Raw genomic sequence first — 22,053 nt, 5'->3', positions numbered from 1 at the left:
GGAAGCGCGCGCGCCGAGTGCAGTGTTCTAATGAGAGAGGGAGGAAAGGGTCGGACGGAGGAGTCGAGGCCGGCCGCCAAGAGAAAGAGAAGCGGCATTTCGCAGCGGCGATTTCTCGCCCCCCGAGAACGGAGGCAGAAAGGAGTCTGTCGTGGGGGAGGTAGTGAGTAAGGAAGATATCATTGAGGTCCAGAAAGCAGATGGTCTGTGCCAGCGGGTGGTGAAAAGGCTAGCGAGCGGCGTAGCTTGCACCGGTAACGCTGAGGGGTTTGACGCGTATCTGCTGGGCGACGATGGCTTCTTACTTCGCTACATTCCCCAACTGGACGACAAAGAGGCGGTTTCATCCCCCTTTCGAGTCGTGGTCCCAAGGAAGTTGCGGAAACGGTTCATGCGGTACTTTTATGACTCAGCGCTGGCAGGACATGGCAGCGGCAGTAAGACTTACGACCTGGCCAGGCATGAGGAGAGACGTAATGAGCTATTCCCGCGCTTGCCCTCTTTGCCAGGTAGCGAAGCCGCGCGCTGGGAAACCTGTGGGTTTCATGAAGCCGGTGGAAAGCAGCTACCCGTGGCAGATTGTAGCGTGCGACGTAATGGGACCCCTCCCAAGATCCGCGCGAGGAAACCAGTTCATTCTGGTTATAACGGACCACTTTTCTAAGTGGGTGGAGTTGTTTCCCCTTAGAAAGCTAGCGTCGGAGCGGATCGTAAAGAAGCTGTTGGAGACATTCACTCATTTCCGCTTCCCCTCCGACCTGATCACTGACAATGCTTCGTATTTCACAAGCAAAGTCTTTTGAGACTGTTGTTGAGCGCTGCACATTCGGCACAGGAAAACGAGTCCTTAAGCTCAGAGCAACATCACTGAGAGGGTGCATGCAGGTTGCGACAACCAATGAGCATAAGTACTGGCACGCGCGTTTGCCTGAGCTGGCTTTCGCGACTAATACTACCGTAAATAGGTGAACGCGTTTGACACCAGGTTACCTAAACTTCGGTAAAGAGATCGCTTTCCCACTGGAAAATGCACAGCTGTACGCGGCGGCGGGTAACGCCCCTTCTCTGTCGCAGTACGCGGCTAGGCTCCGGGAACGCCTTTTGGCAGCGCAACGCATGGCTCGGGAGAATCTCGACGTGGCGCGCATGGTGCAAGCCAAGCAGTATAACAAAGGCCGACGTGACCTTGTGTACAACATCGGTGACCTAGTGCTAAGAAGAACGCACCCACTCAGCAATGCTGCTCGCGGTTTCACTGCAGCGCTCGCACACAAGTGGCAAGGGCCATACCGAATTACGGCGCAGACAACTCTGCTCACGTATGAGATGCAGTCGCTTGAAAGCGACGAGCTGGTGGGTCCTGTGCACGTCAGCGATCTCAAGGCCCATCACATTCGCACTGGCGATGACGAACAGGTGGAAGCGGATCCAGAAGGTGGGAATTTCGCTTCTAATGGCATAATGGCCGGCGATAGGGTTCGCACCCATCGTTACGACCTGAGGGTGCGGTAGTGTCCGGGTCTCACGTGGTTCTACCACGGAGCAATCCTCAGCACAGTCACCGCTTCAAGTTTCATCGCGCCACCTGTGCGGTGGTGCTAGGCGTGGTTCTGTGCCTAACCGTTACGATGCCAGCCTGGGCCTGCCGACAGCGGGCCCTCCCGGTTCGACCCGGGAGCTGTTGCCATGGTCCGGGGGTCCTCCCGCCCTTCGGAAATGCGAGGCGGCTGCGGTTCGCCTCCTGGTCCACGGCGGAGTCGTGTTCATGGGTTGGAGACCTGCTGAGCTCCTCGCGGAGCTGTAACCCTGGCGTGGATGCGCCGGTGGGCGCAGGGCCTACAGCTCGTTCGGGGGCTTCGAGCCTCTACGAGCGCCCGTCAACCGGGTTTGCCCCGGGCTCATCACGGCGTCTAAGGTTCCGGCGCCGAGCAGCGGAGATCCGGGACCGGGGCGATATCGAGAGGAACCTGGCTGTTCCGGGGAATCCTGTGCCGGGTCGCCGAGAAGGTGCTCCTGCGGACGCCTACGTGGTGGCAATGGCGTCAGAGCGGCATGCTGCCACACTTTGGCGGGTGCCAGCCAACCCAAAGCCGCACGGGGCGGCTACGTGCACTTGGACCCCGAGGACAATCTTCATTGATGGACCCGTACCCCGTGTTTGAGGGGGGGGGGAGAGATGTGGGAAGCGCCTTGGCACGATACCTTTTGGGCTAGAGGGTGTTGCTCGGAGCCCCTCGCCTTGAGCTCCCTTTCCTCGCCCTCCTCGCCTTCCGTGCGGCCACCGGGCCGCAAGACTTGGAGATGTCGGCGCCCGAGAGATGGCGCTGTTGGATGCGGAGCTGCGGGCAGCGGTGTGGGGAGAAGAACCGCGCGCGGGGACTGGGACTCGGGACGCTGGGGGTTTTTGGCTGGGGTGTGCGTGTGTATGTCCGGACGGTCGACAGAGAGGTGGAGGATGTAAGTAAAGAGTTCTTTCACGCAACCGCAGTGTGCCTCATTCCTTGGCATGCCGTCGAGAGCAGGCCCACAATGTGCAGTCACGGACAATACGGTATCTATTGTGACATCCTGCACAGTTATGACCAAATACCCGCACATCGGAGAGGAGGCGGCAATAGCCCTCGCCATGGCCACCGGAAAGGCAAAGAGAATAATTAGCGATTCGAAAACAGCAATCCTAAACTTTTCACGAGGCTTCATCTTGACTACAGCATACAGAATTGTTAAAGACATAAAACGAGACCGCGAAGCCAAAACCGCATTATTATGTACTCCAGCTCACTCCGGAATGCCTGGCAATGAAGTCTCACATGAGGCTGCTCGAGATCTAGTCTACCGAGCCCCCCAACCCCCTGCGGACACACTTCCAGATGCAACAGTAGATGACAGAGACCCACTCACAACGTATAGAGAAAGTTTGTACCACTATAGATGCAGCAGGAAAAAGTACCCATAGGCACACGTCAATCTGAATAGATCCCAGGCAATCGCTTGGCGACAAATACAGACAGGAACTTTCACGAACCCACTTCTGCATAGTCAGCGATCCTTGCAAAACATGCGGCCAAAGGGAAGACCTCAAACACATAATATGGGCATGTACAGAAAAGCAAATATACACACGAAGAATAAACATATTAATTGAGGAGAAATGGGAGATGGCGCTGCTCAGCTCCGAAGAACTACTACAGTAACTACTGATTCAAGAAGCTGAAGAAGCCGCCAGGGTTCAAGGACTCCTGGCCGACGACTGAAAAGAAGGGCAGAGAAATCCCACTCATTCCCCTTCTGGTTTCTGGGGGAAAAATAAAGTTGCTTCTCTCTCTCTCTCACCTTTGTAATCTTCACTTTTCTCCACCCTATCTTATTTCCTCCACTATGCTGACCGTCGTACTGAGTTGAATGCAGGTGACCTACCATGAGAGCTCAAAAATACGCTCAGTCCATTTCTTTTCTACTTTATTTAAAAACGAATTGATTCCCCCTGGTTGTTTTTTTCTCCTGATTTTGTTTCGCTGATCGCTTCGCCGGTGTTCGCGGATGCGCTGTTTGTACATATCTTTTGTGTGTGATAAAAGAATTCAGGTGATGTCCAGCGCTAGTTCCATGTAGCCACTTCTTTGTTGTCCCGTCCATAGCGCTCTATTAACGTGCTTCACCCTCCCCCTCGCCCCTCCCACCATAAATCTGCTAATAGTATCCTCGCGCGCTGTTGAGATATCATTTAAACTCTCTTGCTTTTCCAGGGAATAGAAGCTTGAACTGGACAAGGCTACTGAGAAATGCGCGTAAATGTAACTCGTAAATGTTATTGCACTTCATGCTAAACAAACACGCTTTTTCAGATAATGTAAATACCTGTCTACGAGGCCCCTACAGCACGTTTGTCGAGTCTTTCTCTCGTATTGAAATGCATTTAGGTAGTGGCCCTTGAATTAGCTTCGTTTCAATATTCATGAAATTCAGAAGTCTAATATTACCATGTTATGTGCATCAGGACACTCACTCAAGAGGTGTTTGCTTTCTCAAGAGGTGTTTGCTTTTCGTAACATTCACACCGTTCCTATGTAAAACTATCGTTAACATTGGGAACATGCATGTTCAATTTAGGGCCTTGAACTGGTGTTGATGTCCTTATTATTTGAAGCCGTTGAGGGGTGGTTCCGCTCGATTATTTGGCAATGGCGGCTCGCGAACCACTGGCATTTGTTTATTAAACCTAATCCAACCCTCGGAGATATTGCTAAGAAAAGTGTCGTTTATTACTTTTTTCAAGAAAGTCACTTCATTAAACTGTAAAAAACAAAAACGAAGATGGCCTCATCCTCACTATTGCCTAGATCTCGTTAATGACTCCAGATTCAAGGTTTGGAGTTTACTTTCGCACAGGTACAGGCGGCCACAGAATAAACCGGACCAAGCGAGCGGCGCCCGAAAACTGTCGGCGCGACACCTTCCGGCCCAGCGCCTGCTGTCGAGATAGCGGAGGACGCATGCGCGACCCTCCCTATAGTTTGTGCATATCAGTTTCCTTGATTTCGGCCGCAGCACTTCAATCCTCTCGAATGCGACGCGCGGCGGCGCCTTTCGCGGTGCGCCTACCGAGCGGGCGTGATGCTTGGCAGCAGCTGGCAGCATGTGCCATGCGCTGATGCCGCGTAACTGTGCGGTCACCTGAAAATGTTTGTTCGGCGCTCTTTTTATCATTTTATTGACTTGAACGCAAACTGGCGTTAAAGAAAGGCTGCGATAAAGATTCACACATGACTGAACCAGTGCAGGTCGTTATGCGACAAACACACAGTTGATAGCAAGAACTGAAAACAGCGATGGTTTATTCGCTTCGAAAAAATAGACCGAAATGCACAACTGTCGGTGTGAGTGAATTGTTATCGAAAAGCAATGAGGCGTTTCGTTCCATGTCACCCATTGGACAGGGATAGCTACGAAGCGTATAAAGCACGTAACGCGTCCTGCATGGCCATATTCCTGAAGAATGCCGTCCCGCGTCCCCATCCAGCAACGAAGGCACATCGTGCGACTTTTCATCGAAGATACTACTCAGCGGGAAATTTGCCGCCTAACCGGGAGGCCTAGGACTTCTGTAAGCCGCATTATTCAAGCTTACCGCTATGATCATGGCAGACTCATTGACGCAGAGCGCAGCGGGCGGCCTAAAGTCACCAGTGAGGAGCAGGAACTACTGATTGTCGCAGCCGCTGTGGCAGATCCCTTCCTGTCTGCGAAAGAAATTCGACAGGAGATGTCTTTGAATGTCTCTTGCCAGACAATTCGAAGACGACTGAAGGAGGCTGGACTCGGGAGTTGCGTAGCAGCGCAGAAACCACACCTGACGGACTGCCATAGGCTGGAAAGGCTGGAGTTCGCCCGGGCACTGGATCTGTGGACAACGGACGAGTGGAAGAAAGTTATATTCACAAACGAATTGACTTTCTCCACTCGCTGGGATCAGCAGCGGCGTGTTTGGCGTCCGATGAGCTGCAGGTACGAAACTGAACTCTTAAACGTAGCTGGTAATGTGCATTCTAGACGATACATAAACTACTACAGTGTAAGAGGTCAAATCGGGAGCACGGTTTAATGTGAGAATTGCTGAGCATTCCTTCGGGGGTCCCGAGTGCAACGCTAAGCATAATTGTTAAGGCTAGCATAACTTTCTGTTAATAACTATATTTCGGAGCAACTGATATATAATGTCCATGTAAATTTTATTCACCTGGGTTCATTTGAAACGTTTAAATCGTAGTTTTATAAGCACCGTTTGTGAAGCTCTTCTTGTCACTTCAGGTAACCCGAATCGGCTAACGGGGAATTTTGTAATTCTCGCTGTGGAAAGCGGATGAAATTGATGCATAGTTTTATGCAGGATACTGTTCGCCTACATGGCAGTGTGGATGCAGCCTCCCGCTAAAAAATGTGCCAGTAATTTCAATCGATATAAACTATCAAACATGGCGAATGTCCTTTCATTGATTTAGCTAGTATACCCTCCGAACATCTTCGGAGATATCTTTCCTCGGAGATATCTCTCCTGAATGTATTTCTGTATTTAGAATACGAGTTCGCTTTATTCACTTTTCAGATACCAACCCGGCTACATCCAAAGCGTACTTTCCAGTGGGAGGCGCAATGAGTGCGGACAACTGGGGCCCCTCGTCAGACATTCAATGCTTCCCAGTACTGTAACATAATTTCGACAAGTCTGCTCCCCTACGTCCTGGACGGCCCGTTCATGGACGGGTGTTTCATCCTGCAACAGGACCGAAGCCCTGTCCACACAGCACGAGCCGTGAGATCACTGCTCGAGGACCACGTGGTGCGACAGCTGCGGTGGCCTCCGTGCTGGGCAGACCTAAATCCGATAGAAAATGTGTGGGGGATAATGACGATGAATCCTGGTAAACGAAATGACTTCGGTCGCGCGGCGGACGAGTTGTGGTAGGCAGTGGAAGCTGAATGGGGACGCCTGCGCTCCCGTCCCGAAATCATAAAGTCGTTGATGAGTCGCTCCCCCCCCCCCCCCCCGACGCATTCATGAAGTTATCGACAACGACGGAAATTTCACACACAATTAATCAGGGGAACCACTCGGACAATCACCGATGTTTTTTTTTTTTCTTTTTGTTCCGAACCGAATAAACCTTCGCTGTATTCAGTTCTTCCTGTCAACTGTGTTCGTCGCATAACGACCAGCACTGGTTCAGTCATGTGTGAATCTTTATCGCAGCATTTCTTCAGCGCCAGTTTCCTTCCAATCAATAACATAATAAAAGAGCGGTGAACGACAGTGGCGTAAATCATGGGGGGGTCAGGGGGGTCCTGACCCCCCTTGTGTTCGGGCTGGGGGGGACACCCCTTGCAAGTGTCCCCCCCCCCCCCCCTTGAGATTCAGCTTTCATTTACCTTTGAAAGCTAAAACAACTGTTGTTTTTGTCACTAATAAGTACTGCACGAGCTGAAATAACCATCCCGTTCCCGCTAAATAAAAAGAAGGTTCGTTTTCCACAATCGGCGACGTGCACAAGGTGCAAGCGGAATCACTGAAAGCAGGTAAAACCTGTTTCCGCTGTGGTTCGCCGAAATAAATTAAAATTATTTCCGCCAATTTGTTTTGAAATTTCTTGCGGTTACCGGGCTATATCAAACACTGGCTTTCATATGAGCTAGAGAACATATACGCGACAAAAATCGGTTGTCTGTCCCTTTAAGAAAATACAGCTGCCAATAAATACTTTGAACACCCAGAATATGTTAAAGAAGCACTTGAAAATATTTAGCTACTTTTAGCTCCTTGCTGGATTTTTTAGCTACTTCTAGCTACTTTCACGTTGCCATCTAGCTAGTTTTGCTCGTCAACATCTGGCAACACTGAAAACACCGTCTCGGTGTTCATTCACTTACTTTGGGGTGACCAGTGAAGTTGTGCTCGCTGCTGCCCGATTGTCTTTGCGATCGGAGATTTCGACACGTTTTAGGCAACGATGCAGTGGTGCCGTGTCCACGCTTGATTACGTGAAAATGAGCCGCATGACCAACGTTACCTCATTGAAACGTCACTCAAATACGTTACTAACCTACTTTTCAAAGAAGACTCTAAAAACAGAATCAACGGACTTGGCCTCAGCGTCCGAATGTGAGGCGTCCATCTTCGAGGATTCCGCGATCCAGGAAGTGCCATCACATCCAGAGGGGTCCTGTGGAAAATCCATTTTTTCCGAGCCTGCTCCAGTCCCCGAGCCTGTCAACACTACCGACGTTGGGGTCTACGATGGAAAGTCGGTAAGTGCGATCAATTCGGTATAGTCGAAATTCTGTTCTGATTGCGTAAAAAACGAGCGCGAAGTTGAACGCGTTTGCGGATGTGCAGGTCAAGATAAGCTGCAGCAATTACAAGCGCAGAAATGAAAATTTCAGATCCCCCAGACAAAAAGTATAGGTGCGCTAATGTGCGTGTGTGTACACACATATAAAAAAAACTATTTACATCGTACTCGATCTCACATTATTCCTTATGTTAAATAGTCTAAACATTCCGGTGCCATGAATTATTTTATGTATTGTGCGCCTCGTACGCCGAAATATTGGTTATTTAAACTGGAATAGGCTATGTGTACGTATAACACGGTTAGCTACTCAAGTTTAACCGAGGCGGTTTTCTTGTTTCTTTGTTTAAGGTAGCCTTCTTACCACAGGTACAATGTCAAGAATCCCCGGGCATACGGACATCGAGCGGAAGATTAGAATCCCAGCCTCTTGAAGATGTCGCCATTGCGAAGGCTTCCGGACCCAGCAGGCAATTTCCCGCTGATCGCAACGTCCCGGAATGTGGTAAACCTTCCTTAACTAGCCCAGGCCCACAACAACCAAGCAGGATCCCAGTGAGGCTTCCGGGGGCGCCTTCTCATCCAGACGTCCATCTAATGCCGACTCAGATTGTCACAAAACGCGGGGATGGCAGTAAGACCAACAAGAAGAAATGCCTTACATTTCAACAAAGCTGGTTCGACGCATTCCCATGGCTTCACTACACTACAGAAGTTTCCGGAGTCGTCTGCTGCTACTGTGCAGCAGCCAGACAACATAATTTTTTGAAGCCATCGAGACAGCTAGCTCCGGACTCTTTCACTGTAACTGGATTTTCAAATTGGAAAAAGGCTAAAGAAAAATTTTCGAAGCATGAGAATTCAGAAGGCCACAAGAACGCCGTCTACCAGCACAGCAGCCTTCAATCGACGTCGGTTCATGATCAAATCAGTACACGCACTGCGAAGCAGCAAGAAGTGGCCAGGCGGTGTTTAAAGATTATTTTTCAAGCGTCTAAATATCTCTTACGTCAGGGCTTGTCATTTCGTGGTCATTCAAACAGGGAAGGAAACTTCTATCAGTACCTCATGTCACGCGAAGAAGACAATGCAGAATTCACGGCCTGGATGAGACGCAACACGACGTACACGTCTCCACTACTTCAAAATGAAATAATTGATCTATTCGGAAAGGCGATCCAAAAGGCACTGAGCAACAACATTCCAACAGACATCTACGCTATCATCGTAGATGGCACGCGAGACATTGCTGGCATCGAACAACAGAGCGTATGTGTGCGCTATGTTGATGAAGATCTGCGACCAGTTCAGATTGCGGAAGCCATTACTAATTTCTTGAGCACGGTGGGGCTGCCCCTCTCTGGCTGCCATGCGCAGACGTACGACGGCGCTGCCAACATGAGCGGGGAGTATAATGGCTGTCAGGCGATTATAAAATCGGAAAACCCGCTTGCAGTTCACTTTCACTGCGGAGCTCACAGCTCCAACCTTGTAGCCGGTGATGTCTCCAGCTGCTGTCCGGAACTTCGCGATGCACTCATGGCAGTTAGGGAATTAGGTGTGCTTGCAGCACGCTCCGGAAAGTTCAAGCAACTTTTCTGTGAAAGAAAGTCGGAGAAAAACATCAAACCCCTTTGCCCAACGCGCTTCTTGTGCCGAAAGCCAGCTATATCTGCCGCGTTGGACGAACACGATGCCATAATTGCTGCTCTTGACGAAATGATGAAGGAAGCACCAGCCGAGCAGTCTGCGAAGATATCTGGCATTTTGCTCGGCATGGAGTCGGGAAACACGCGTCTCCTCTTGAAAATAGCGTTGAGGGTGTTCTCTGTGCTGGAGGACTTGAACACATACCTGCAAGGACGTTCGTCAACCGTCCACGGAATGCCCCAGGTCGTGGAGACATCCAAGCGTGAGCTTCGCCATCTGCGCTCTGTGGAGATGTTCAGTGAACTGTTTGATGAGACTGCCAAAGCTGCCGAAGATGGAAAAGTGCATCCTGTGGAACCGCCGAGGTCCCGACGGCGCCCAGCGAGGTACGAAAACGGGAGTGCCAGTGACGCCCCAGTTGAAGCAAGGGCCTACTTTCGACGAATATTTTTTTCAATAATTGATGCAGCTGTAGCGGGCATTGAGAAGAGGTTTAATCCAGATTCTGAGGGAATCGTGACGTACAGGGCACTGGAAATTGTCCTTCTGAACCGGTCATCAGAAGCAGATTTGGACGTGATCCGACGATACAAGAGCATCGATATCGGTAAAGTCGTGTCTCGCGTGCGCTTGTTGCACGAAGAACACTGCAACCTCAAGTCCGTGGAAGACGTGGCAGCAGTACTCCGGAACATGCACACGTCCACCCGCCAGTATTTCAAGGAAGTGGAGAGTGTTCTCAGGATTATCTTAGTGATGCCGGTCTCTTCCTGTGAAGCAGAGAGATCGTTCAGTACCTTGAGAAGACTGAAAACATGGCTGCGTAGTACGATGGGGGAGGAACGCCTCAACTGCATGGCTTTGGCACACGTTCATCAAGACATTATAGACCTCATAACGTTGCCAGGGTTGTTGAAAAACTTTGTCAGTGCGTGCAAAAACCGCGCTCTCGTTTTTGGACCCTCTAGAAGTGTCGAAAGCTAGGAAACATGTCATAGGTGATCAGTACTCATTTGTACAGAGTATTTCTTATTGATCTTTTTTTAACGTCTGCAATAGCACAGTGCAATTACGTGAGGTATGAAAGCATGCTCATTTTTCTTATTTTAATTCAAATCACGATAGTAATTTGTATATAAATGAAAAACAAGCACAAAACAAAATGGCCGCCTTGGCAAGATGTGGGTCCCCCCTTGTGATTTTTCTGGATTTACGCCACTGGTGAACGAACATTCTCAGATGAACGCACGCTCGGTAGGCGCGCCGCGCAAGGCGCCGCCGGGCGTCGCATTCGACAGGAACGAAGTGCTGCAGCCGTCATCAAGGAAACTGACATGCACAAACTATAGGGAGGGACAAGCATGCACCCTCCGCTTTCTCTACAGCAGGCGCTGGTCCGCAAGGTGTCGCACCGATAGCTATCGCGCGCCGCTCGCTTGGTCCGGTTCATTCTGTGGATGCCTGTACATGCATACTCTAATTTCATCATGTCCAAGGCTTGCAAGGAACAACCATCTGGAACCAACCACATAGCCTCCAACGTCAGCATTCCTGATTCCAACATCAATAATAAGGGTAACTTCCAATATTGTCTACCATCGTGACCCACGTGAGAGCTTTGAGTCTATACCTACATTTTCGACATTAGTGAAAAAGCTGCAGATGACATCTACATTTAGGTCTTAAGATGTATGACGCGATAGCATTACTAAAGCAGGCTGTACAATATCCGGCTCATTGCCAGTGCCTTCTTTCATTTCTTCTTTCATGCCTGCTCTTCTGCTGTATAGCCGTTTTACAAGGTGGGCCAGAGGCAAAAGATTTCTGGCTTTTGGCGATTGTCTCTTTTCTTCTCTGTATGGCCATGCCGGGGATTCTTACATGACTGTTTTCCGGCATCACATGCTGGTCTATTTTTAAGGCTTTCTTAATTGGCTGCGTGGCGTCAATCATCGTTTGCTGGAAAGAGCTTACGGTTTTGACTAAAAATTACCATTTTATTTGAATATTTGTTATTTTTATCATTATGAACTATTTGTCAGTAGGTTAATTCAAAAATTTGAATGATTCCACCACATACACTTGCTGTTGTGCGTTGTTTCGTATTGTTATACATTTTTGTTCTTTCTGGTTAGAATCTAGGCTTTCCTCGGTTTTTTGCGAGCCTGGCGTTAATCTTTCGCCCCTTTTCTAGATAGGTGACACAATGTTGGTTTGGTGGTGGCGTAAGTTGCGGGCACAGCTGGTGACCGTGTCTGCCCAGCAGGTGTCTACACAAGAGGCCTAGAACAAATTTTAGTACGCAGGAGCGGCGCCCGCTGAAATGGCTGATCTTTCATGTTGCTTTGGCCGCAGCATCATACCCTGCCTTTTCACAATCTAAGTGTTGCTGCTCGGCAACCCTCATTCCGGCGAGCACTCATATCTGGCTCCCTCAGTTGTAGCTTCCTCTTAGCACCGATGATGTACTTCCGCGGACACTCGATGAGCACGGCTGACAGCCGGAGGCTAGCAGCCACAGCGAAATTGAGAAATGAGCCTAATAAATCTACCCCGCACTGGAATACAACAATTGTGCACCGAGAGTAAAGTGGCAGGCGCTCGCTGCAGTTTAAACCACGAGCAGCTGACACCCGCGCAGCATTTACGGCGTGAGGACTACACACCGGAAGTATCAAACATATATCATCGACATATTTTTCAAGCTGCGATAGTGTATGTGTGATGACAGGCCTGTCGCAATCATTTCACCTTCTTGCGGCCATGTTTGCGTCATCACAGTGATTGGCTACTTCTTGGATTAGCATAAAAGAAACATGGCCACGCCCATCTTCTTGGGAACTGTCCGGCATCACAGTTGGTGTTCATTTACTGGGGAAGGACTCGTCTGCTGATGATTAGACGTTGTTGTTGGATGTCCAATTTGCACTGGTAGCACAGCCGAGATTGAGAAGGATTCCGGGTTTTAAAACTGAGCCAGTTATAAGGAAACAAGCCAGTTATAAAGTAGAGCCAGTTATAAAGTAGAACAAAAAGCTGCAGGTGACATCTACGTTTAGGAGTTAAGATGTACGACGCAATACCATCACTTCAGCGTCGAGGGAGCATTTTGGAATGGAGTTGCTCTATTTGCCATTTATGCTTCCCAGGCACTGAAGCTCAGTGACGAGGGATAGGCTATCCCCAACGTTTTTTAATCACCACGGCACAGGAAAGGCCGAGGCCATCTTCGCTTATCTGGCGGAGCATGTAGGCGCGAAAAGTTGAGGCTGCATGTAGTTGGACTGCTTGACTGAGAAGGGGAAAGTGTCAGGGTTATAAAGCGTCTTATATTCTCTAGCGTCGGGGTCTGACTGGACGCTTTGACTATTTATTAAACAGAGAGAGAGAGAGAGAGAGAGAGAGAGAGAGAGAGAGAGAGAGAGAGAGAGAGAGAGAGAGAGAGAGAGAGACCTTTGTTGAACAAGAATGAGGAAAGTTTGGAAAAGGGGTTAAATAAATGGTAGACACCAAGCGCTGAAATGGCAGTCCAGGGTTCCATAATCAGGTCACGCTCATCTTGTAGTGACAATCTGGTCAGGGCATCGTACCATGTGCTAATATAAGTGGCATATGTAATGTTTCTGTTCTTCCCCTATGAGTATATCCTTTGATATGACCACTTTGTGTAGAAGAAAATGGGTGTTTCCCCGAATTGAGCCGAGTGTCGTACGCTTTCTACCAAACCTTATCGCTTACCTAGATTTGTGGATGTTAGTCTTCGTTTGTATCTTGTGCAGAATTTGCGATTCTTCCGTCTTGCGTAGGTTTGGATCTCTGCTTTTTGATGTGGAGCGGGTTTTCATAGGATGTCGCCGTATCGGTGACATATCCATTATGGATTAGTCACGGATACTGTGCCTATATTTCATAAGACCACCGGTCCCAAAGTTGTTTTTCCGAGACGATTCTTTTGTGCTAGGATAGTGAGCTCGATGATTCCTTCAAAGGTATTAATATGAGACAATTTCGATCCCAATTTCTTTCACCCTGATACTCGCTATACCAATGCCGCCCTCTACCCCTCTCGTCAGGATCACGCTCTAGCGGTTGTCAACTCAGAAGGCACAGTTCTCACCTCCCTCAAAACTCTCCCCACATCAACCACCCCTGCCGAATAAATTCCCATGTCTATAGCCGCAACCACTGGCTCCGAATGCCTTACAATTATAAAAGATTCCCAGCAAGCCTGCAGTAACATTCAACGCGGACTCATCGCACTTCCTGCCTTACGCATACTTGCATCAATCAATCCCCTCCCCGAGCTCTAGATCGTCTAGACCCCTGGCCACTCGTCCCTGGAGGGAAATGAGGGAGCTCACGCCACTGCCCGCGTCCTACCACATCGGGCATTTTCCACAGGGTCAGAACCCATGGTCCAGCCTCATCCACCTACCGCACTTCCATCAGGCTACCATAATATCCAACACCATTATCGAAACCTTCGCCGCACCTTGCCTCAACCTCACCCTCAACTAACCAAGGAGGAAGCAATCATGTGGTGTCGATTACAATCAAAGAAGCACCCATCATGCACGTATTTCGCCAACCCCATACACTCTCTTATACTACCTCCCACATTGTGCGGGCCTATCAAAACACCCCATCGCTCACCCCCAATCCCAACCCTTCCCCAGAGCAGTGGGAGCCCCTGCTGACTTATAGCTCCGAACATAGACGCATTTGGGACCTAAATGCGTTAGGGTGAAAGCAACCCAGAAGATAAAGTGTCCTTTGGCGAGTGCGGAGGTTCGCAATAAATCTTCGATTTTTTCTAGAAAATCCCCTCTTCCATCATACTCGGTCGCGATCCGACGACAAGGAATTAAAGGGCTCTTGTCACCAATTTTCGGTGTTAATGTTATTAGACAATTCGCTTTCTCTACTCGACGAACTACCTTGTCTAAAATCTGAGCGGCCTGCGACGCGTGCAACATACTTCAATTTGATCTTATTTATCGCGCCGCCGGAACAGCACGCGGAGCGAAATGCACATCGGCGTGACATCATTACGTTGAAGGTAAAAGAAGTGATGCCGTTTCGGGCCTCCATAGCTCGTCAGAAACTCGTAACGTCACACCACACGCACGGGCCGGTCAGCGGCGACTGGGTGCTGGAGCGTTCACGAACTGATGCCCGTAACCAGAGCTACAGGCATAAACCATGACTCAGAAGGGACTCTTGATAAAACTAAAGTTCGAGATGCGGGAAGGAAGCCGACAATTATTCCCACAATCGCAACAGAAGTCGCCATCAGGACGTTTATGTAAGCGGTCACAAAATATACGTCGCGATGTAAGCCGCGAACCCCGTCAGACAGCTCAGCTGCTCATCTCCGGCGAAGGGGCGGTCGATGCAACGCCTCGACCGGGTCCCGTAGTGTTTTGACGTCCGCACAAAATGGCGAGGTCATACCGTAGTTATTTCACACGTGCCCTCCAGGCTGGAAATGCGGGAAACCACAACTAAAGATCTTGAGGCCATTCGATATAATTAATTATCGCGCAGTCAATCATTTAAAGTGGTGTTTCTGGTTCGCCAGGACATTAAGGATCAATAAAAGCAATAAGAAAGCAACATAAAATTTTGTTGTCAGTACTCTTTTAAAGAAAGAATTACAGCCGAAGGGAATGAGGCATTGCTGAAACTTTTCACTTTTATGCAAAAAAAGTATTCCCATCAAAACTGCCGACACACACGACGTCACAACAGTGTATCAGATGATCCGCTCCGACATTCCAGCCTCGTTGCAAGCAACATGTGAAAAGGCAACAAAAAATGTGGCGCGGGATAACCACGTGCCCTCAGCTTCATGCTCTCCCGAGGGGGCGAGCTGTAGTCTAGCGGTGCGAACACTTTCTGGCCTGCTGACGCACATGAAAGTCCACACCCCTCACACCCAGTTTTTCGGCGCTACACACCACACACAGGCGCACGCAAAAACCGTTCCGCGTCATACAAACTGCATGGATCATTCCGACGCCTCTCGTGTGAATCGCTCGTGCGGATTCAGATCCGACGCCGCTTTCCAAAGCACCAGCTCCATGCAGGCCCTGGCGTCTTCCGAGTAGTCATGTCAAGTCATGTCCAGCCTGCACATCACGGTGTAGGTAGCTGTTGACCAGCGAGCGCAGTGACCGCCGGTAAAGCAGGCCCTGGCGGTGGGGGAAAAGCATTGCCGTGTCTACCACCGTGTCGTGGATCAGCTTCAGAACGCGCAGGTCATTTTCGAGCTCATGGCCGACCAGCACCGTCGAGGCTGTGAAGAGGCGGAGAAGCACCTTCTGCACGTCCTTAAGCGTGGTCTGCACGTTTCTGAGGTGCTCAGCTGTCACACCACTAAAGGACGTGTTGTAGTCCAGCACGGGGCTTCTGGGCCTGACGTACGTCTCGAACGCAGTGGCGCCGTCCCAGCTCACCACGCTAACCTTGGCAACTTCCAGACCGCGGATCGTGAAGCACATCTCGCACTCTACGGCGAACACGCCGCCAGCGATGCCAGGCCGCAAGGGTGTGCGCACGAAGCCACACGCCAGCGTGTTCCTCTTCCGTGGTAACCCTTCTGCGCATACATGGTAGTCCGAGGATTCGCCGCCGGGATGTTCAAGTGCTGCCTGGCAGCTAGCAGCTGAACACGCGTCCCCAGCGTCGCCCCGTGTGGAAGCGGCAGCCGTTTTGGGCGTAGTACTCACCGCCTGGCGTTATGAAGAAAGTGGCGCCGCAGCGGCAGCAAGTCTTGCGGCTGGAGTAAGCCTCGTCAGCGTCATTCTTCCACCATACTGCGCGGCCGGGCTTGTCGGGGACGGGGCGTGGATAGCCGCAACGGTACATTTCGCGGGTGGTAAGTCTGTAGTTGAGAATCTGCTGATACAGGTCGTCGGGGCAGGGCGAAGGGCGGTAGGCACTGTTCAGCGGTATCGGGTGCCGTGGCGTAGCCGATGTCATGATGGTCGCCAAGGCCTTCTCCTGCTCTCCTCCTGAGACATCGGTAGCATGCTGCGGAGAGGGACCATCAGGCGAAGTCGCGAGGCCTTGTGCGTTGCGCTCGAACTCCAAGTCCAGAGGGGTGACGCTGTCTTCCTCTGAGGTTCTCATCGGGCATGAGTTCAGGTATAATGGCTTTCCCTCCTCTACCATTTCCATGTCCTTGGTTTCTTCCAAAGGGTCCTGCTTTGCATTGCTCTCCCGTTTGTCAGTCATGAAGATGACTAAGACAATTAGAACGCTGACGACTGCAGAAAGTACTAGAAACGTGAGTTCACCAGCCATTGTGCTGCTTCTGATGATGGTGACGCTGCTGATGAAGCTGATGATGATGATCTATAAAGGTAACCGAAAATGGTGAATGGCGCAGAGTAAATAGTATATGCTCCATTCAGAGAGTCGGGAAATCAATAGACTTGTAGAAAATCCTCAGCTCCCACCAGGCCCGAAATTTCCATAAAACAATCCACAACAGCCGGCACTTACTGTTTGCCCGTTGTACACACCTAGCTCCATCTTCTGGAGGAGGGCGCGGAGGGCTCGGCCCGGCTGCTAGATGGTTATTTATTCGTGCTCCGTGTAACGTTGTGTACTGCTCCGAGCGCGAATACGGATACCATTAGAGCACTGCACGGGCCTGATTTTAAGGCCCGAGCCCGGCCCGAGCCCGCTTTGTAAAGCCCGAGCCCGACCCTGGCCCGTAACACCAAGCCCGGACCCGGCCCGGGCCCGGGCATTCATAAGTGAGCCTAGCCCGGGCCCGGCCCGGGCCCGTCGTCTCAAACCCATGCCCGGCCCGGGCCCGTCGTCTCAATCCCAGGCCCGGCCCGGGCCCGTCGTCTCAATCCCAGGCCCGGCCCGGGCACGGTCTTTTTTTTTTTTTTTGAGCCTAGGGAGGGCCCGCGTGTGTGTGACCAGGCCTGGTCTTAGACGTCGAAAAAATTTGTTTATTATATTTAGTCGAGCGTCTTCGTAGCGGTAAATCAGACGGAGCATCTAGTCTGTACAAGCACGCCCTGAATTGTAACGCAAAAAATAAGGGTTTAAAAGTACACGTAGCTTAGCTCACACCGTCTGCAGTTCACGCCACATGGGCGTAATAATAGCTCGTATTCTTACACGAGAGACACCATCACCATTGATGACCAGACTCTTGGCAACTTCATGTGGTTGTTTCGGTCACAAGTTGGTATATGAATTTGTTCGCTCTCCATTTGAATCCACGAATATGTGCGTGCATTGAAATATTTTTCCTGGAGTGGTTGTTAAGCGGTGGCGCTTCTCTAGCACGCGAGTTTGATTTCCAGCCACGGCAGCCGCATTTAGACTGGTTCGACATCTAAAATACACGTACATAGACATAGGTGCACAGCTCCAGGGCACGGCCTCCGCAATCGGCTGCCGCCGGCGCGCCGCCGGCAGCCGATGCGGAGGCCGTGTCCAGGGTGGCTTAATTAATTCCTTCCCCGCTAGGGCATTCCTTGTAACCGTATCTTTGATATCTGATACACCAAAATATAAAATCTTGATGCAGTAGATGAAATGTCATTAAAGTTACAGTATAGTGACTATCAGACCTAGCAAAACACGTTTTTAAAACAATGTGTACAACTAACATCAAAAAGCGCGTAAAAGTATACTCAGAATATTCAAATTTATGCTCTTTTCTACACTTCACGTCGGAACTATTAACAGCCGGGCCTAAGAATTCATGCCCGAGCCCGGCCCGGGCCCGTGGCGTCGAGCCCGAGCCCGGCCCGGGCCCGTGGCACTGAGCCCGAGCCCAGCCCGGGCCCGCGGCACTGAGCCCGGGCCCGGCCCGGGCCCGCCGATAATCGACTTCGGGCGGCCCGGCCCGGCCCGCGGGCCGGGTCGGGCCCGGGCTTTCGGGCCGGCCCGGGCCCGTGCAGTGCTCTAGATACCATTATGAATGAGCTTCATGAGAAAAGCCAACGTTGGAGAGCAGGTTTGTGGTGTGTCAGTGGCGCCATCCTTCGGCGCGCAAGCGCACTGATTGCGCGTCTGTGTTGAGAGGGTCTGATAGATGTCGTTGTTGAACGACACACGTGATTGGAGAGAGCCAATAACTCTGTGGGCGCGTGTCTTGAATAAACGTCCGCTCGTCGGCTCAGTCGCTCTTTTGGCCAGTCCCAGCAAGGTTGGACGTTTCTTTTTGACTATACGCGGCGACACGTTGCAATCACTGCAGTATAGGGAGCGCAAACATCGAAACCATCTTTGCAGCAATTTCGGCATGAGGATCTGCTAGGTAGTGCAAACATACAGTCACCAATTTATTTTTATTTATTTATTTATTTTTTTTTATTTATTTATTTATGGCCTTTCCACAGGGCATTTTCCACAGGGTCAGAACCCATGGTCCAGCCTCCTCCACCTACCGCACTTCCATCACGCTACCATGATACCCAACACCATTATCGAAACCTTCGCCTCACCTTGCCTTAACCTCACCCTCAACTAACCAAGGAGGAAGCAATTATGTGGTGTCGATTACAATCAAAGAAGCACCCATCATGCACGTATTTCGCCAACCCCATACACTCTCTTGCACTACCTCCCACATTGTGCGGGCCTATCAAAACACCCCATCGCTCACCCCCAATCCCAACCCTTCCCGAGAGCTGTGGGAGCCCCTGCTGACTTATAGCTCCGAACGTAGACGCATTTGGGACCTAATGCGTTAGGGTGAAAGCAACCCAGAAGATAAAATGTCCTTTGGCGAGTGCGGAGGTTCGCAACAAATCTTCGATTTTTTCTAGAAAATCCCCTTTTCCATCATACTCGGTCGCGATCCGACGACAAGGAATTAAAGGGCTCTTGTCACCAATTTTCAGTGTTAATATTATTGGACAATTCGCTTTCTCTACTCGACGAAATACCTTGTCTAAAATCTGAATGGCCTGCGACGCGTGGAAGATAGTTCACTTTGATCTTATTTATCGCGCCGCCGAAACAGCACGCGGAGCGAAATGGACATCGGCGTGACATCATTACGTTGAAGGTAAAGGAAGTGATGCCGTTTCGGGCCTCCATAGCTCGTCAGAAACTCGTAACGTCACATCACACGCGCGGGCCGGTGAGCGGCGACTGGGTGCTGGAGCGTTCACGAACTGATGCCCGTAACCAGAGCTACAGGCATAAACCGTGACTCAGGAGGGACCCTTGACAAAACTAAAGTTCGAGATTGGGGAAGGAAGCCGACAATTAATCCCACAATCGCAACAGAAGTCGCCATCAGGACGTTTATGAAAGCGGTCACAAAATATACGTCGCGATGTAAGCCCCTAACCCCGTCAGACAGCTCATTTGCTCATCTCCGGCGAAGGGGCGGCCGATGCAACGCCTCCACCGGGTCCCGTAGTGTTTTGACGTCCGCACAAAATGGCGAGGTCTACCGCGGTTATTTCACACGTGCCCTCCAAGCTGAAAATGCGGGAAACCACAACTAACGATCTTGAGGCCATTCGATATAATTAATTATCGCGCAGTCAATCATTTAAAGTGGTGTTTCTGGTTCGCCAGGACATTAGGCATCAATAAAAGCAATAAGAAAGCAACATAAAATTTTGTTGTCAGTGCTCTTTTAAAGAAAGAATTACAGCCGAAGGGAATGAGGCATTGCTGAAACTTTTCACTTTTATGCAAGAAAAGTATGCCCATCAAAACTGCCGGCACACACGACGTCACAACAGTGTATCAGATGATCCGCTCCGACATTCCATCCTCGTTGCAAGCAACATGTCAAAGGGCAACAAAAAATGGCGAAAAAAATGTGGCGCGGGAGAACCACGTGCCCTCAGCTTCATGCTCTCCGGAGGGGGCCAGCGGTAGTCTACCGGTGCGAACACTTCCTGGCCTGCTGACGCGCATGAAAGTCCACACCCCTCACACCCAGTTTTTCGGCGCTACACACCACACACAGGCGCACGCAAAAACCGTTCCGCGTCATACGACTGCATGGATCATTCCGACGCCTCTCCCCTGAAGCGCTCGTGCGGATTCAGATCCGACGCCGCTTTCCAAATCACCAGCTCCATGCAGGCCCTGGCGTCTTCCGAGCAGTCATGTCCCCGGGGTCCAGCCTGCACATCACGGCGTAGGTAGCTGTTGACCAGCGAGCGCAGTGACCGCCGGTAAGGCAGGCCCTGGCGGTGGGGGAACAGCATTGCCGTGTCTACCACCGTGTCGTGGATCAGCTTCAGAACGCGCAGGTCATTTTCGAGCCCATGGCCGACCAGCACCGTCGAGGCTGTGAAGAGGCGGAGAAGCACCTTCTGCACGTCCTTAAGCGTGGTCTGCACATTTCTGAGATGCTCAGCTGTCACGCCACTAAAGGACGTGTTGTAGTCCAGCACGGGGCTTGTGGGCCTGACGTACGTCTCGAACGCAGTGGCGCCGTCCCAGCTCACCACGCTAACCTTGGCAACTTCCAGACCGCGGATCGTGAAGCACATCTCGCAATCTACGGCGAACACGCCGCCAGCGATGCCAGGCCGCAAGGGTGTGCGCACGAAGCCACGCGCCAGCGTGTTCCTCTTCCGTGGTAACCCTTCTGCGCATACATGGTAGTCCGAGGATTCGCAGCCAGGATGTTCAAGTGCTGCCTGGCAGCAGCTGAACACGCGTCCCCAGCGTCGCCCCGTGTGGAAGCGGCAGCCGTTTTGGGCGTAGTACTCACCGCCTGGCGTTATGAAGAAAGTGGCGCCGCAGCGGCAGCAAGTCTTGCGGCTGGAGTAAGCCTCGTCAGCGTCATTCTTCCACCATACTGCGCGGCTGGGCTTGTCGGGGACGGGGCGTGGATAGCCGCAACGGTACATTTCGCGGGTGGTAAGTCTGTAGTTGAGAATCTGCTGATACAGGTCGTCGGGGCAGGGCGAAGGGCGGTAGACACTGTTCAGCGGTATCGGGTGCCGTGGCGTAGCCGAGGTCATGATGGGCGCCAAGGCCTTCTCCTGCGCTTCTCCGGAGGCATCGGTAGCATGCTGCGGAGGGGGACCATCAGGTGAAGTCGCGAGGCCTTGTGCGTTGCCCTCGAACTCCAAGTCCAGAGGGGTGACGCTGTCTTCCTCTGAGGTTCTCATCGGGCATGAGTTCAGATATAATGGCTTTCCCTCCTCTATCATTTCCATATCCTGGGTTGCTTCCAAAGGGTCCTGCTTTGCATTGCTCTCCCGTTTGTCAGTCATGAAGATCACTAAGACAATTAGAACGCTGACGACTGCAGAAAGTACTAGAAACGTGAGTTCACCAGCCATTGTGCTGCTGCTGATGATGGTGACGCTGCTGATGAAGCTGATGATGATAATCTATAAACGTAACCGAAAATGGTGAATGGCACAGAAAAAATAGTATATGCTCCATTCAGCGAGTCGGGAAATCAATAGACTTGTAGAAAATCCTCAGCTCCCACCAGGCCCGAAATTTCCATAAAACAATCCACAACAGCCGGCACTTACTGTTTTCCCGTTGTACACACCTAGCTCCATCTTCTGGAGGAGGCCGCGGAGGGCTCGGC

General features: G+C 51.0%; 1 protein-coding gene and 1 pseudogene across 1 annotated transcript; both read right to left on the bottom strand.

Annotated features, from left to right (window-relative positions):
• Positions 1-15,504: 15,504 nt before the first annotated feature.
• Positions 15,505-16,802, bottom strand: LOC144156107 (RNA exonuclease 1 homolog; annotated as a pseudogene).
• Positions 16,803-20,500: 3,698 nt separating this feature from the next.
• On the bottom strand, positions 20,501-21,619 carry LOC144156101 (RNA exonuclease 1 homolog). Its single transcript, XM_077687912.1, has one exon. The coding sequence runs from the start codon at positions 21,617-21,619 to the stop codon at positions 20,501-20,503; it is 1,119 nt and encodes a 372-aa protein (XP_077544038.1).
• Between the last annotated feature and the right edge of the window lie 434 nt (positions 21,620-22,053).

The sequence above is a fragment of the Haemaphysalis longicornis genome, unplaced genomic scaffold, assembly GCF_048455015.1.
Source record: "Haemaphysalis longicornis isolate Haplotype H1 unplaced genomic scaffold, Haemaphysalis longicornis Haplotype H1 scaffold_1, whole genome shotgun sequence".
Taxonomy (NCBI): Eukaryota; Metazoa; Arthropoda; class Arachnida; order Ixodida; family Ixodidae; genus Haemaphysalis; species Haemaphysalis longicornis.
Note: the sequence above shows the minus strand (reverse complement) of the source record. Positions and strands in the feature narration are given on the sequence as shown.